Genomic DNA, 17,730 nt, shown 5'->3' with positions numbered 1-17,730 from the left:
AATTATTTTTTAGAACAATTAAGTCAGCAGGAACCTAAGGTGCCAGTGGCACCACCAAGGAGGCCTCATCCTGTTTTTACTCATCTTTGCCCCATTACCTCATCCTTCTTGTTTTTATTGTCCCCACCATGGGGATGGGGGGGTTAATCAGTGCTGGTGGGTTGAGTCTCCCTCTTGCCCACCATCTTATGGGAATCAACTTACCAGCCTGCCTAGGCTTCAGTCATAACTGGTTTCACATCCTCATTTGCCCTACCTTTTTTTGTTGTTATTGAGAATCTCACTCTCTTGTCCATGTTTAAGTGCCATGGCTTCAACCTATCTCAACAGCAATCTCAAACTCCTGGGTCCTGCCTCAGCCTCCAGGGTAGGTGGGCCTATAGGTGCCCATCACCACACTCAGCTAATTTTTCTATTTTTAATAGAAACAGATCTGGCAAAAGCTCAGGCAGATCTTGAACTCCTGAGCTCAAGCATCCTCCCACCTGGGCCTTACAGAGTGCTAGGATTACAGGCATGAGCCACGGAGGTCCCCTATTTCTTTCAAGAGGAACAGACCATTATATTTAAATGATGTGTGGAGAAAAAAATTTCTTTAGCACTCTGTGTAGTACTTGCACTAAGACTTACCACTCAAATTACTCACAGCTTAGTATTATAAAAGAGACGAGATTGACTTAACATGAAATTACTAGTGCAGGCATACCTTGTTTAATTGTGCTTTGTTTTACTGAGTTTCACAGATACTGCATTTTTTATGAATTGAAGGTTGTGGTAATCCAGGTCCAGCAAGTCTGTTGGTGCCATTTTTCCAACAGCATGTGCTCATTCCACGGCTCTGTGTCACACTGGCAATTCTCATTTCTTATTTTTTAATTGTCTGTTATGGTGATCAGTGATCTCTAATATTACTATTCTGTGTTGGGGTGCCATGCACTACACCCATATGAGATGGTGAACTTAATAAATGTTGTGTATTCTTCTTTTTTCTTTTTTTTTAAGACAGAGTCTCACTACATCGCCCTTGGTAGAGTGCCATGGTGTCACAGCTCACAGAAACCTCAAACTTTAGGGATTCTCTTGCCTCAGCCTCCTGCCACAACACCCAGCTATTTTTTGGTTGCAGTTGTCATTGTTGTTTAGCAGGCCCAGGAGGTCTTGAACCCACCAGCCTCAGTGCATGTGGCCAGCACTGTACTCGCTGAGCTGTGGGGTACCAAACCCAATGTTGTGTATTCTTACTGCTCCACCATCTAACCATTTGTCTCTCTTCCTCTCCTTGGGCCTCTCTGTTCCCTGAGACAGAACGATATTGAAATTAAGCCAATAAATAACCCTACAGTAGCTTCTGAGTGTTCAAGGAAGAGTTACATTATCTCTCACATTAAATCACAGCCTAGTGAAGAAGGCATGCCAAAGGTCAAGAGAGACCAAAAGCTAGGCCTATTGTGCCACACAGCCAAGTTGTGAATACAAAGGAAAAATTCCTTTTTTTACGTTTTTATTTATTTGCTTATTTAGTTTAGCAGGCCCTGGTTGGGTTGAACCCGCCACCTCCGATGCACAGGGCCAGCCCTCTAACCCTTGAGCTATGGGCACCCAGCCAAAGGAAAAGTTCTTGAAGGAAATTAGAAGTGCTACTCCAGTGAACACACAAATGATAAAGAAAAACAGTCTTATTGTTGATAGAGAAAAAGCTTTAGTATTCTGGGTAAAAGATCAAACCAGCTGGCTCGGCGCCTGTAGCTCAGGCAGCTAGAGCGCCAGCCACATTTACTGGAGCTGGCAGGTTCGAATCCAGCCCAGGCCAAAAAATAGCCGGGTGTTATAGCAGGCGCCTGTAAGTCCCAGCTACTTGGGAGGCTGAGGCAAGAGAATCACTTGGGCCCAGGGGTTTGAGGTTGCTGTGAGCTGTGACGCCAGGGGCACTCTACCCAGGACAACAGCTTGAGACTCTGTCTCTAAAAAAAAAAAAAAATCAAACCAGCTAAAACATCCCCTTAAGCCGCGGTTCTCAACCTGTGGGTCGTGACCCCCTTTGTAACTATGAAAATATATCCTGCATATCAGATATTTACATTCTGATTCATAACAGTAGCAATGAAAATAATTTTATGGTTGGGGTCACCACAACATCAGGAACTGTATTAAAGGGTCATGGCATTAGGAGGCATTAGAAGGGTTGAGAACCACTGAAGCCAAATCCTAATCCAGAACGAGGCCCTAACTCTTCAAGTCTATGAAGTCTTAGTTGAAGAAGCTGTGAAAGAAAAGTTTTAAGGAAAGAAGCTGTAACATATTAATAAAAGTGTAAGGTGAAGCAGTAAATGCTAATGCAGCAAGTTACCAGAAGATGTAGCTAAGATAATTGATGAAGAGGCTGCACAAAACCATAGATTTTTCTTTATTTTTTTTCGTTTTTCTTTGAGACAGAGTCTTATTTTGTCACCCTTAGTAGAGTGCTGTGGCATCATAGCTCACAGCAACCTCAAACTCTTGGGCTTAAGCAATTCTCTTGCCTCAGCCTCCCAGGTAGCTGAGACTAGGCGCCCGCCACAATGCCTGGCTATTTTTTGTTGCAGTTTGGCTGGAGCTGGGTTTGAACCCGCCACCCTCCATATATGGAGCTGGCACCCTACTCACTGAGCCACAAGTGCCACACAGAATGGGACTTTTATGGTGTCTGAGATTTTTTTTTTTTTTTTTTTTTGGAGACAGAGCCTCAAGCTGTCTGTCTCCCTAGGTAGAGTGCTGTGGCATCACAGCTCACAGTAACCTCCAACTCCTGGGCTCAAGCTATTCTCCTGCCTCTGCCTCCCAAGTAGCTGGGACCTCAGGTGCCTGCCACAACACCCGGCTATTTTTTTTGGTTGCAGGCATCATTGTTGTTTGGTGGGCTGGATTCAAACCCGCCAGGGCAGGTATATGTGGCTGACACCTTAGCCGCTTGAGCCACAGGCGCCAAGCTGGTATCTGAGATTTTTAAAGTAGCTGAATCAACTGGCAAAATGTTATCATTTGTTACATATATGCAGTGAGTAGCATGTGGTTTCAGTTATTCTCTGTAATTTATGCTTCAGAATGTCATAATTTGAATGAGAAAAAATAAACCAAGTCACAGTAATATGTACAGTATTTGTATACAAAATGTTTTCTATACCTACATATTTGTATATGCTTGGAAAACAGCTGATAGGATGTCCATCAAACCAAAGCTTTTAGAAGAGGGAAGTGATGAGCAGAAGTGACAGAAAAAGTACATTTTACTTCATTCTCTCTATTCTTTGGTGGTGTTTAAAGTCAGCAATCCAAGGCTGGTGTGGCAGCTCAAGGCATGCTATCAAGGATCCAAGCTCCTTGTGTCTTTCCACTTATCCCACCTTGCCTAAAAATGGCCTTGGTCTCAGGTTTCATGTCTGCACTCCAAGCAAGATGAAGAGATAAGGGTAAAGGCTCATGCTTGCCATGTTCTGTCCTATTTTCTCTTTGTTTTTTGTTTGTTTGTTTTTTGGCAGTTTTTGGCCGGGGCTGGATTTGAACTTCCCACCTCTGACATATGGGGCCAGCGCCCTACTCCTTTGAGCCACAGGCACCACCCCCTATTGCATCTTTGATAAGAGACAGAGGCGAAAAATATTAATGAGCAAAGAGAAGCCACATGGCTCAGCAGTGCCCTGAGTAGGCTAGGAATGACAGAGTAGCCAAAGCAGGGACCCAGGTACCAGCAACTGCAATCTGAATCCTGCAAAGATAGAAATGAACCTCACTGGACAGGCACCCCAGTGTGATGGACAGGCAGCTGTTCCCTTAGGTGCTAAGGTTAGTCTCTTTGTAGTTACTTAAAAATTCATGGCCAAACACATTTAATTAATAAAGTTACCCTTATCACTTCAGTGATTACAGTTTCTCACAGAGGCAGTGACTGTATTTAAATAAAGTCAGTGCCCTAACAACCTATTTGTTTTCCCCTAGAGAATCCAGCCTCAGCTCCCAGATGAAGATGGTGATCACAGTGACAAAGAAGATGAACAGCCCCAAGTGGTGGTTTTAAAAAAAGGAGACCTGTCACCTGAAGAAGTCATGAAAATTAAAGCAGAAATAAAGGCTGCCAAAGCAGGTAACTTTGAAAGTAATCTAGTTTTTCTAACAATTTAAGGATGCTGGAGTATGAAGTTGTTTAATAATATGTTATGTTTGAAAGGGACATTTCAAGATTCATAGTGTGGCTTTGACATATGTTATCATATGTATAACCTTGAGCAAGTTATTTCATTTCTCAATTTCCTCATCAAAAAATAGGGACAATAGGGCGGCGCCTGTGGCTCAGTCAGTAAGACGCCGGCCCCATATACCGAGGGTGGCGGGTTCAAACCCGGCCCCGGCCAAACTGCAACCAAAAAATAGCCGGGCGTTGTGGCGGGCGCCTGTAGTCCCAGCTACTCGGGAGGCTGAGGCAAGAGAATCGCTTAAGCCCAGGAGTTGGAGGTTGCTGTGAGCTGTGTGAGGCCACGGCACTCTACCAAGGGCCATAAAGTGAGACACTGTCTCTACAAAAAAAAAAAAAAAAATAGGGACAATAGTCTGGGCGCTTGTAGTTCAAGTGGCTAGGGCACCAGCCACATACACCAGAGCTGGCGGGTTTGAATTCAGCCCAGGCCTGCCAAACAACAATGACAACTACAACTTAAAAATAGCCAGGCGTTGTGGCGACACCTGTAGTCCCAGCTACTTGGGAGGCTGAAGCAAGAGAATCGCTTAAGCCCAAGAATTTGAGGTTGCTGTGAGCTGTGATGCCACAGCACTCTACCCAGGGCAACAGCTTGAGACTGTCTCAAAAACATAAAACAGGGACAATAGGTGGGATGCGGTGCCTCCCATAATCCTAATACTCTGGGAGGCCCAGGCTGGTGTATTGCCTGAGCTCAGGAATTGTAGACCAGCCTGAGCAAGAGGAAGACCCCATCTCTACTAAAAATAGAAAAACTAGCCAGGCATAGTAGCAGGTGCCTGCGGTCCCACCTACTTGGGAGGCTGAGGCAGGAGGATCACTCAAGCCCAGGAGTTTGAGGTTGCTGTGAGCTGTGATACCACAGCATTCTACCCAGGGCAACAGAGAGACTGTGTCTCAAAAAAAAAAGGGGGACAATCATTGTACCTACTTTATTAGGTTATTTTGAGGATTAAGTGTGAATTTCAATAAAAACATCCTATTTTTTAAAAACATGTGTTTAGCTTTAGAAACCAGTTAACAAAGGTCTATTTAATTAGTGCCTAGAGTTGGTATGCCAAACAATTTTTACCTTGTTTTTAGGTGGAAAATGCTGTAGTTCCAAACAATTACTTTTCAAAATACTTAAAAATACAACCTGCTTATAATTAATTGGGACTGACAGTGTTACGAAATACTTCAGGCTCGGCGCCCGAGTGAGTAGGGTGCTGGCCACATACACTGAGGCTGGCGGGTTGGAGCCCAGCCTGTGCCTACTAAACAACAACGACAACTGCAACCAAAAAATAGCCAGGTGTTGTAGTGGGCGCCTGTAGGCCCAGCTACTTGGGAGGCTGAGGCAAGAGAATCGCTTAAGCCCAAGAGTTTGAGGTTGCTGTGAGCTGTGATGCTACGGCACTCTACCGAAGGTGACATAGTGAGACTCTATCTCAAAAAAAAAAAGAAAGAAAGAAAGATATACTTCAGTAAGTGAGTTTTTATGGAGTGACTGTGTGTCTTGTGGGGCCTATTGGGCCTTTTAGGGCATGTAGCTAGAGGCAATGGAGAAGACCAGAGTGAATTGACTCAAGGATATCCTTAAATACAGTATGAGATTTTCTTGTTGTTTGACTGTCTGATAAAGGCAAAATAATGAGGAGGGAAGAAAATTCTTAAAAATTTGTTTTTGCTCAGAGGAAGAACCCGCTCCAGCTGATGGAAAAATAATGTATCGAAAACCAGTCAAGCGTCCCTCAGATAAAAAATATTCAGGTTTAACAGCAACCTCGAAAAAGAAGAAGATAAATGAAGATGAAATAAATCAGGACTCAGTTAAAAAGAACTCACAAAAGCAGATCAAAAACAGTAGCCTCCTTTCTTTTGACGATGAAGATGAAAATGAGTAAGTATAAACATTTTGGACTTAGTCTCCTTAGAAAATATATGGGTGTTTTTTGAAATAACATTTTTTTCTGTTATAAGGAATTCATTATAGAAAATTTAGAAAATACAGAAAAAAATCTAATAAAATAAACTACATCTGTTCATCAATACCCCTCTGACTTGAAATGCCAACTTGTAAAAATTAACTACTATTACCATTTGTTATTTCTTGTGGGTGTGTGTGTATATGTAAATTATATTTTCTTAAAATACATTTTGTTATAACAATTTTCTATAATTTAATATAATTTTGTATAAACAAAATTGTATAAATATGTGTATTCTGTCCTGCTTCTCACTTGACAGTACATTGTGAGCATTTTTTCCAGGTTACATTCATAGCTGGAGGGAATTTTAGAATTAAACAAATCCCCTGTTTGTATCTTCCTCATTAGAAGAATTGCACTTTGGGTGGGGAAATGATAATATGTCTAGCTGAAAATACCTCCCCAGCTCCTGCTGAGGATGGCCATATGACTCAGCTCTGGTGAGTTAAGAGATAGCAAGTGGAATTCTATTGATGCAAAAGGACAGACTTGAAAAGCATGAACCTCTGCCCCTATCTCTTCATCTTGCTCAGAGTACAGACATAAAACCTGAGTATGAGAGCAATTTTTGGGCATAAGGAAGGCGGCTACTTAGTTTGGGTGGTATAAGTAGAAAGACTCGAGTTTGGATCCTTCATAGCATGCCTTGAGCTGCCGTACCAGCCTTGGGCTGCTAAACTCTGCACTTCTTGAGACATGAGAAGAATAAACATTATGCTTATTTAAGCCTCTGTCAGGTTTTTGTCTGCCAAATGCGGTCCTAAGTGATGCAATAAGTATCTCATCCAACATGCTTATGTAGACATCTCTGACGGTATTTCAGATGATTTCATTTGAATGAATTGCTGGAAGCAGAATTAGTGCATCAGAGTATTTGAATATTCTTAAAGCTATTAATATTTACTTTCAAATTGTTTTCTTTTTTTTGTTATTGTTATTGTTGTAGTTGTCATTGTTTTAGCTGGCCTGGGCCGGGGTTCGAACCTGCCAACCTGGGTATATGTGGCTGGCGCCCTACCTACCGAGCTACGAACGCCGCCTTTTCAAATTGTTTTCCAATTGTTTTCTAAAGGGGTTTTAGCATTTTATTCATTTACCATCTTTAAGAGTCCACATCATTCATGATAACTGTGCACCAGCCTTGGATTGGCACCAGGCTTTTAATTCTTGTCAATTTGATATATTGAAAATGGTGTTTAATAGTTAAATTTAATTAGCATTCTCTTTATTAGGGAAGCTAAACTGTTTTTCAGATGTTAACAAACCATTTTGTATTTCTTTTGGTTTTTTTTATTTTTCTATTTTTTTGAGATAGAGTCTCACTTTATCACCCTGGGCAGAGTGCTGTGGCTACACAGCTCCCAGCAACCTCTACCTGGGGTCCTTAAACTTTTAAAACGGGGGGCCAGTTCACTGTCCCTCAGACCATTGGTGGGCCGGACTATAGTTTAAAAAAAAGCTATGAACAAATTCCTATGCACACTGCACATTATCTTATTTTGAAGTAAAAAAACAAAACGGGAACAAACACAATCACACTGCCTCATGTGGCCCACAGGCTGTAGTTTGGACCCCTGTTTGCCTCAGCCTACTGAGTAGCTGGGACTACAGGCGCCCGCCACAACACCTGGCTATTTTTTTGTTGCAATTTGGCCGGGGCTGGTTCGAACCTGCCACCCTCGGTATATATGGGGCTGGTACCCTACCCACTGAACCACAGGTGCTGCCCTGTATTTCTTTTTTGAATTAACTTGGTCATTTTCCATTAGTGTAGTCATATTTTTCTAACTTGTAAATTATGTAGGCATTTATTTTCATTCTCTGTTTCTCATCCTCTCTAACAGATAAAGGATCACCAATAGTCTCTTGTTCTTTCTCCACCTGAAATTACTAATTCCAGAGCATCTTATAATGAATCATGCCACATCTATCTTTTCCCCATTTTCTTTCTTACATTTAAAAACTATTCAGGGTGGTGCCTGTGGCTCAGTGGTAGGGTGCCAGCCCCATATACCAAGGGTGGCAGGTTCAAACCTGGTCCCGGCCAAATTGCAACAACAACCAAAAAAAAAAATAGCACCAGGCATTGTGGCGGGCACCTGTAGTCTCAGCTACTTGGGAGGCTGAGGCAAGAGAATCACCTAAGCCCAGGAGTTGGAGGTTGCTGTGAGCTGTGACGTCACGGCACTCTACCAAAGGTGATAAAGTGAGACTCTGTCTTTAAAAAAAATAAATAAATAAAAATAAAAACTACTCCATCTGAAATTTATTTTGGTATACTTTTTTCTTGAATAATCAATTGTCCTAGAAACCTATGTGTTTCTCACTTATATATAAGGTTATCTGAACAAGAGATCTTGCTGAGTGTTGGGGGAAAAATGGAGGGAAGCGCTGTAATGTCTGAGCCTTTCCAGGTGATTCTTCAAAACCCTGCTTAGTCCTTACAATTTTCATCATTGTCATCCAAACCAGGAGCTTGTTAAGATCACAACCCGGCTCAGCATCCATAGCACAGGGGTTACAAAGGGTGGCGGGTTCAAAACTGGCCCAGGCCAGCTAAACAACAACTGCAACGAAAAAAATAGCTGGGAGCTGTGGCGGGCACCTGTAGTCCCAGCTACTTGGGAGGCTGAGGCAAGAGAATTGCTTAAGCCCAAAAAGAGTTTGAGGCTGCTGTGAGCTGTGACAGCATGGCACTCTACCGAGGGCAACATAGTGAAATTCTGTCTCAAAAAAAAAAAAAAAAAATCACATCCCTTTACCCGTCACATTCACCTGAAATTACTAATTCCAGAGCCTCTTATCATGAATCAGGTGCCACGTCTATCTTTTCCCCATTTTAAATATCCAGTATAAATAATACTCAAAAGTGATGTATGTGGGTGGGCTAGGGAGCCTTGAAATAAACTTTTTCTAAATGATTCAAAGTAGTCCTAAAGCCATTCTGCAATACTATTTTTAATGTATTGTAACTTGTTACGTAAGCCAGGTTTTTTTCCCCTGATTTATACTACTATACCTACTCTTATACCAAACTACATTATTATAATACTATAAATTTTAATGTCTTAGTATCTGGAGGTGGGGATCTTCAAGGCAGGGACTTTGTTTTATTTGTCACTGTATCCTCAGTATCCAGAAAAGTACCTGGCATATTAAGTGCACAATAAATATTACATGACTATTAAGTTACGTGAATGAGAGTGGTTGTCTCTAATTTTCTTTTCATAGACCAGTGGTTCTCAAAATGTGGATCAACATCATCAGATCCCTTGGGTCCCTAAAAGTGCAATATCTTGGGCCTTGCCTACTGAATCAGAAAGTGCACGTAGGGCACAGTAATTGTTATAAGGAGTCTGCCAGGTGATGCCATTGTTCACTCAAGCTTGAAAACCACTAATAAAGAATACGCTAGTACCCCCTTATCCTTAAAGTGTATGTTCTAAGACCCCCAGTGGATGCCTGTTGCCACAGATAATACCAAACCTTATCTCAGATACTATGTTTTTTCCTATACATACCTATGATAGTTTGATTCAAAAATTGGGCCCAATAATAGATTAACAACAATAGCTGATAATGAAGTAAACAATTATAACAATATACTATAATAAACGTGTGAATGTGGTCTGTCTCCACATTTTACTGTAACTGTACTTCAGGTAACTGAAATCATGGAAAGCATAACCACAGATAAGGAGGCTACTGTATTATAACTATAATAGGCTCAGCACCTGTAGCTCAGTGGTTAGGGCACTGGCCACATACACCAGGGCTGGAGGGTTCGAACCCCGCCTGGGCCTGCTAAACAACAATGACAACTACAACAAAAAAATAGCCAGGCATTGTGGCAGGCGCCTGTAGTCCGAGCTACTTGGGAGGCTGAGGCAAGAGAATCGCTTATGCCCAAGAATTTGAGCACTACTGAGGGCAACGTAGTAAGACTGTCTCAAAAAAACTATAATAAGGGATAAAAAAAATTAAACAAGGAACATAAAAAAGTGTTCAAAGTGGGCACAGTGGCTAACGCCTATTATCCTAGCACTCTGGGAGGCCAAGGTGGGTGGATCACCTGAGTTCATGAGTTAAGAGACTAGCCTGAGCCAGAGCGAGACATCGTCTCTAAAAATAGCTGGGCGTTGTGGCGGGTGCCTGTAGTCCCAGCTACTTGAGAGGCTGAGACAAGAGGATCACTTGAGTTTGAGTAGACTGTGACTGTCCGAAAAAAAAAAAAAGAAAGAAAGAAAAGGAAAAAAACTGTTCAAAAGTTCTTAAATCCTAAAATATATCATGTTGATGAAGCCTGTACCACAGATGGTATTTTGAACAATGTAAATTTAAGAGCTAGCATCCAGGAAGCACATCTTGTGTTAAAAGACCAAGACCAAAATGTGGTGGCAGGTGAGATGTGCTCAGCACCCTTAAGGAAATTGCTTTACCTTCTATAAACTGCTTTCTGAGAACACTGGGTCCTGTACACAGCAGGATCTGTTTTGCTGAGAGGTGAGTGTGGAGTCAGAGAAGAGACATTAGGCCTCTTCTTCATGTTCTAGGCAAATGTTAAACAAGTATTTGAAGCTCTAGAAGATATAGATAGTCAACCTTTGTGGCATCCACATGGTGCTAATTCTGCAGGCTTGCAGAAAGCAACACCTGGGGAAGCTTGGTAGCTTCTACCCAGATTTCAAAGGGTGCTATAGAACGCCTGGGGGCCCAGACAGAGACTTGTTGCAGGGGCAGAGCTACCACAAAGAGAACCCCAACTAGAGCAATGCTGAACAGAAATGTGGAGCTGGAGTTGCTACAGAGTCTCCACAAGGGCAATGAATAGCAGAGCTGTGGGAGCAAAGTCACCACAGAGAGTCCCTACTAGGACAATGCCTAACAGAGCCATAAGAGTAGAACCTTCTCCACCAGCACCCCAAAACTGTAGAGCCACTGGCAGCATGCATTGCAGGCCTGGGAAAACTTCAGGCACCATACTCCAACCTGTCAGAGCAGCCAGGTTACACCCAGCAAAGTCATAGTGGTATACCTGCCTGAGGCCTTGGGGGTCGAGCCCCTGCACCAGTCCAGGAGGCAGCACATGGAGTGAAAAGAGATTATTCTCTAGCTTTAGGATTTAATGTTTGCTGGAAGGCCGAGGCAGATGGATGGCCTAACCTCAGGAGTTTGAGACCAGCCTAAGGAAGAGCGAGACCTCCTCTCTAAAAATAGCCGGGCGTTGTGGCAGGTGCCTGTAGTCCCAGCTGCTTGGGAGGCTGAGGCAGAAGGATCACTTGAGCTCAAGAATTTGAGGTTGCTGTGAGCTGTGACCCCACGGCACTCTCCCCAGGGTGACAAAGTGAGACTGCATCTCAAAAAAAAAAAAGAAATCAATAGATAATAGAAATTTTTTTAATGAATAAGGGATAGGTCTTCCTTACAGTAGAATTTTAATTAATAATGGTAGGAGTGATAATGAAAATAGAAAATCACCTTCATCAAATTCCACAGTAATAAATTGCAGTGAGCTGAATAGTAGCCTCCAAAGATAACAGGTCCTGTTCCTTGGAATCCATGAATGTCATTTTATGTGGTAAAGTTTTTCCAGACATTAAATTAAGAATCTTGAGATAAATAGATTATTTTAGATTATCTAGGTGGGCCCTAACTGCCATCACAGGTTTCCTTATAAAAAGAAAGGAGGAGGCTGGGTGAGGTGGCTCATGCCTATAATCCTAGCACTCTGGGAGGCTGAGGAGTGTGGATTGCCTGAACTCGTAAGTTCGAGACCAACCTGAGCCACAGCGAAACCTCGTCTCTAAAAATAGCTGGGCACTATGCGGGTGCCTGTATTCACAACTTCTTGGGAGACTGAGGCAAGAGAATAGCTTGAACCCAAGAGTTTAAGGTTGCTGTAAGATGTGACACGTTGGAACTCTACCAAGGACAACAAAATGAGACTCCATCAAAAAAAAAAAGGAAAGGATGGGCAGCACCTGTGGCTCAACGGATAGGGTGCCAGCCCCATATGCCAGAGGTGGTGGGTTCAAACCCAGCCTGGGCCAAAAGCTGCAAAAAAAAAAAAAAAAGGAAAGGAGGAAGGAGGTTAGACACAGAATAGGTAATGTAAATATGGAGGCAGAAATTCAAGTGATGGCAGCTATAAGACAAGAAATGCTGGCAGCCACCAGAAACTGAAAGAAGTAAAGGACAGATTCTCCCCTAAAGCCTTTGGAGCTTGTTTTGCCAACACCTTGACTTCAGCTTTGTGAAACTGATTGGAACTTCTGCCCTCAAGATTACTGAAAGAATAAATTTCTATATAATACCGGTATTTCTGGGGGCTTCCTTTTTGGAAAATAAGGGCATCACTTTGTTTTCCTTTGAAAGTACTTTTACCTTGGGCGGCACCTGTGGCTCAAGGAATAGGGCGCCAGTCCCATATGCCAGAGGTGGCGGGTTCAAACCTAGCCCTGGCCAAAAACCAAAAAAAAAAAAAAAAAGAAAAGAAAGTACTTTTACCTTAAGGACATGCTATTATGACTGGGGTGGACAGGGAGTCTGGAGAAGCTATTTTTCTTTTTAGATAAAAAGCATTCTGTACGATTGTTGTATAATAAATTGATTTTTACACTGAAAAAAAAAATTTCTGTTGTTAAAAGCCATCAAAGTTGTAATAATTTCTTATAGCAGTCATAGGAAACTAACACATAAGTGCTATTGGCAAGCAAATTGTGTGTCAAAATCATCAGCCAACTGTGTGAGAAGTGTAGCAGACCAGGTAAACATCAATAGAGAAACAGGAAAATCTTAACTGAAAATTTTGGCCAACAACTCACAGCTCTTGTATCACGACAATGCACTAGCTCACACAACACTGGGAGTTTTTAGCCAGTAAACCAATGGTTCTCAACTTTCCTAATGCCGTGGCCCTTTAATACAGTTCCTGTGGGTCTCAACCCACAGTTGAGAACCACTGCAGTAAACAAACAACTGTATTGGACCACCCTCCCTACTCACCTGATCTGCCCCTAATGACTTTTCTTTACCCAAAGATAAAGGACATATGGAAAGGACATTTTGATGACAATCAGGACAACAAGGATAATATGACTATAGCTCTGATGGCCATTCCAGAAAAAGAGTTCCACAACTGCTTTGAAGGGTGAACTAGGCACTTCTGTCAGTGCATAATTTCCCAAGGGGAGGACTTCAGTGATATTCAGCAATGAGGGATGTAGCACTTTTTCTGGGATGGTTTCCTGAACTTAATTGTCAGATCTCGTAAGTTATACTAACATCATGACCTCCTGAGAAAAGCATGTCACTTCCAAAAGGCCAATAAGATCTGCTAGGACCTCGGGTACAGTTTTAAAAATAAGGCACAAAGGCAACTAAAGAGGCCAGAATCCTAGGGGATAGCAATGGCACTTGAATGCCAGTGCACACTCCAGGTCTCATCTGTGGGCAAAGATGTCAATGCAAAGATTTCAACTTATCCTTTGTTTTGAAGAAGTCATTTGTTCTGATATAAAATCTTTCCTATTTCTTTGGAGTTAAAATATACTCTCTTTCACGAAATAATGGTTATAATAGGTGGGAGTTTAATGTACTTATTTAATGTACTCAAAATAAAAGGTCAAGGCCGGGCTCGGTGGCTCATGACTATAATCCTAGCACTCTGGGAGGCTAAGGTGGGTGGATAGCTTAAGCTTAGAAGATTGACACTAGCCTGAGCAAGAGTGAGACCCTGCCTCTACTAAAATAGAAAAACTAGCCAGGCATTGTGGTGCACACCAATAGTCCCAGCTACTCTGGAGGCTGAGGCAAGAGGATTGCTTGAGCCCAATAGTTTGAGGTTGCTGTGAGCTATGATGCCACGGCACTCTAGCCAGAATCACGGAGTAAAAAACTCTGTCAAAAAATTAAAAATATATATAAATAAATAAATATATAAATAGAATTACAATAAAATAAAACAAATAATAAAAACAAAATAAAAATATCAAAAAATCTGTATCATGGCCAGGGATGGTTGGCTCACACCTGTAACCTTAGTACTCTGGGACGCCCAGGTAGGTGGAATGCTTGAGTCAGGAGTTTGAGACCAGTCTGAGCAAGAGTAAGACCCTGTCTCTACTAAAAATAGAAAAAAACTAGCTGGGCATTGTGGCGGGTGTTTGTAGTCCCTGCTACTAGGGAGGCTGAGGCAAAAGAATCACTTAAACCCAAGAGTTTGAGGTTTCTGTGAGCTGTGATGCCAAGGAACTCTACTGAGGGCAACAAAGTGAGACTCTGTGTCAAAAACAAATTTTTCTTTGAAACTTACTGTCTGAGAAATCCAAACATCAAGGCCAATGCTGTACAGGGAAACATTCTGCATCAATGGAAATGTTAAACAGCTTTGTTATCTCTAGCCATTATGGCTGTTGAGCACTAGAAAGGTGACTAGAGCAACTTACAACTAAGGAACTAAATCTGGCTTGGCGCCTGTAGCTCAGCAGCTAGGGCACCAGCCACATACACTGGATCTGGCGGGTTCAAATCCAGCCTGGGCCTACCAAACAATGACAACCACAACCAAAAAATAGTCAAGTGTTGTCACGGGTGCCTGTAGTCCCAACTACTTGGGAGGCAGATGCAAGAGAATCGCTTAAGCCCAAGAGTTTGAGGTTGCTGTGAGCTGAGACACCACGGCACTCTACCCAGGGTGACAGCTTGGGATTCTGTCTCAAAAAAAAGCTAAGTCTTTCCTTCTATTTAATTAATTTAAATAGCCACAGTGGGTAGTGGCTACTTTGTTAGTGTAGTTCTAGGTACTACTGAGATAGGGACTAAAAAATTTTTAAAGCCTTTAGGAGTCCTGAAGGTCATGAGCAATTCTCTCTCACTTTGTAAAGGTCAGAGGTGTTTCTATGCTTGACACAAACAGTGCAACATACAATCATATCTGGCTTTGTGGCTCAAGATAACCATGACCAGATAAGTCGTAATGAGAAGCAAAACACATGTTGTCTGAGTTTTCAGGCTCCTGTTTCTATTGCCCTTTCCCCAATTCTAGCCGTCTATCTCCCTTCAGAGTTTCTTGCTTTCTGAGCCTCATGTCGCTAAGGAAATAATCTTTTGACTGACTCATACTCTCACCAACCTACAGCTTCTAGAAGGTCATGCATGGAGTCTTGAGAAAAGGCAGATAGAAAGGATTTTTCCAGGCTCAAGACCTGGAATCCTGCCCATTGGTCCCACATTCATTCTAGGCTAATGGCAGCTCTACATTTAACATGATTTAGGCATATGTACTCCCAGAAACTGGAGAAGGGAACACCTAGTATCATCATTAATTTGAACATTTCCTTAGAGAGTGGCATTGACTAGGACAAGCCTGGTCCTTGAAGTTACTGGGGGAGATCTGACATATTCTTCAGCTGTAAGATGGGACCCTGAACTTTAGTCGGTAGTGGCTACTTTGTTAGTGTAGCCACTAACAATACCAATACCTGTCGTTGATTCCCTAATCCTCCTATACCTGGCCATAACTTCTCTTGCTACTCAGCCTGTCACAGCCTCCATTCTGTCCAGTGCCTAGAGCCTTCTTAACCTGCAGTGTGGGTTCCCGAACTCAAACCGTCTGTCCTCTTGCCCTGATGCTCTAAATCAGGGGTCCTCAAACTACGGCCCGTGGGCCACATGTGGCCCATCGAGGACATTTATCCGGCCCACCGGGTGTTTTTACCGCCGCTGCCTGTCCTACTTAGCAGCCAACCTGTCCTGGGCCCGCAGTGCACATGTGTGGAATGTAAGCCAAACTCTCTGACTCCCCTTCATTTATATTCTGATTGCTATTGAGTTGTGTATGATGTTGTTTGTGTTGTGCTGTGTAAGCCCCAGTTCACACTGTTATGATCTCTGAGCCGTGCAAGTTCAGCCATATGCTTGTATAGCTGAACTTGCATTAGATTCGGAAGAAAAAAGGCATATGTGCCTTCTTTTTTCCTGCAGTAGAATCTGATCACATGGGTCTTCTCATCCATGTGATCAGATTCCTGTGCGAGTTTACAGATCGCAGTGTGGCTTGCACAGGGTAATGTTAACTGGAAAGGTGGTGGAGGAACCAGCTCTGTAATTCTGCACCGCACCAGTGTGAGCCTGAAGTAAAAGCGGACTTCCACCAATATGAGGCTGAAATGATGTGGACTGGCAAGGTTGCATTGATGGACACTAATCAGACTGCATTGATGGGCAGTGCAGTCTATATTTCTCTGTGTGGGCAAAGTTATTGCTGGTATATTGTTTTTGGAGCACTGTATATATATATTGGTATTTTACTGATAGCAATTTGGAATCCCTAGGAAACAATAATATCAAGAAAGAGAAAAATTGAATCAGAGTGTAGAATATTCAAAAAACAGTGGACTTATGATTACTTTTTCATTACAGTACAAGGAAAGAGCTGTGTTTTGATATGCCAGAATATAGTGTCTGTGTTAAGAATACAATTTGCGTCGACACTATCAAACTCAACATAAAGATAAATATGATTGTTTGGTCGGAGAAGTGAGAAAAGATAAAATATTAAAACTGAAAAATACATTGACAACTCAGCAAAATACTTTTGTGAAGCAGAAGCAGCTAAATATTTCATCACTGAGAGCAAGTTTTCAAGTTGCCAAGCTAATAGCATGCACTGGCAGACCATTCGTGGAGGTAGAATTTGTTAAAGAATGCCTTCTTTCTGTTGCCAAAGAGATGTGTCCAGAGAAGGCTGATTTATTTAGTACAGTGAGTCTTTCAGGACCTACAATTACACAAAGAATTGAAGAAATGGGAGACAATTTGCATCAGCATTTGCAAAACTCCGCAAGAAAACTTTCCTATTTTTCCTTGGCACTCTACGAAAGTAATGATGTTTGTGATTCTGCACAACTTCTAATTTTTATTCGTGGGAAGAATGACTATTTCAAAGTCACAGAACAGCTGGCTGCACTGCAAAGCATCAAAGGAACAACTACAGGACAGGATATCTATTAAAAGGTTTGCCAAACTGAATGGTTTGGAGCTGGACTGGGCAAAACTAGCCAGTGTGACAACTGATGGTGCTCCTAGCATGGTGGGGTCTATGAAAAGAGTAATTGCTCACATTAACCAAGAAATGGGCAAACATAACCATTCTCATCCAATAGCCATACACTGCCTCATCCACCAACAAGCGCTGTGTAGTAAATCACTGAAGTGGGATTCTGTTATGAAAATTGTGATATCTTGTGTTAACTTCATTAGAGCTAATGCACTAAACCACAGACAATTTCAGGAATTTCTGTCTGAGCTAAATGTTGCCTATGAATATGTTCTGTACCACACACAAGTCCATTGGCTGAGTCGAGGAAGAGTTTTTAAACATTTCTATGAGTTCCTTCCACAGATTACAGCTTTCCTGCTTTCAAAAAACAAAGAAGTACCAGAGCTCAATGATACAGAATGGAAATGGCATGTTGCCTTTCTGACAGATGTAACAGAATACTCAACAATTTCAATGTGCAACTTCAATGA

The 17,730-nt window shown here is 42.1% G+C and overlaps 1 protein-coding gene across 2 annotated transcripts in view; it reads left to right on the top strand.

Annotated features, from left to right (window-relative positions):
• The window catches only part of KIAA1143 (KIAA1143 ortholog), a 47,094-nt gene that overhangs the window by 13,328 nt on the left and 16,036 nt on the right, over positions 1-17,730 (top strand). Inside the window, exons 2-3 of one of the 2 annotated variants that reach the window (XM_053599434.1) lie at positions 3,973-4,117; positions 5,903-9,401. In XM_053599434.1, coding sequence (XP_053455409.1) covers positions 3,973-4,117; positions 5,903-6,114 — 357 coding nt within the window. In that variant the 3' untranslated portion in view covers positions 6,115-9,401. Of the gene's footprint in view, positions 1-3,972; positions 4,118-5,902; positions 9,402-17,730 lie in introns of those variants that run through there. The other variant, XM_053599435.1, reaches the window with a different exon arrangement.

The sequence above is a fragment of the Nycticebus coucang genome, chromosome 8 (assembly GCF_027406575.1).
Source record: "Nycticebus coucang isolate mNycCou1 chromosome 8, mNycCou1.pri, whole genome shotgun sequence".
NCBI classification, from domain to species: domain Eukaryota; kingdom Metazoa; phylum Chordata; class Mammalia; order Primates; family Lorisidae; genus Nycticebus; species Nycticebus coucang.
The sequence above is the reverse complement of the archived record's forward strand: the minus strand, read 5'-3'. Positions and strand labels throughout refer to the sequence as shown.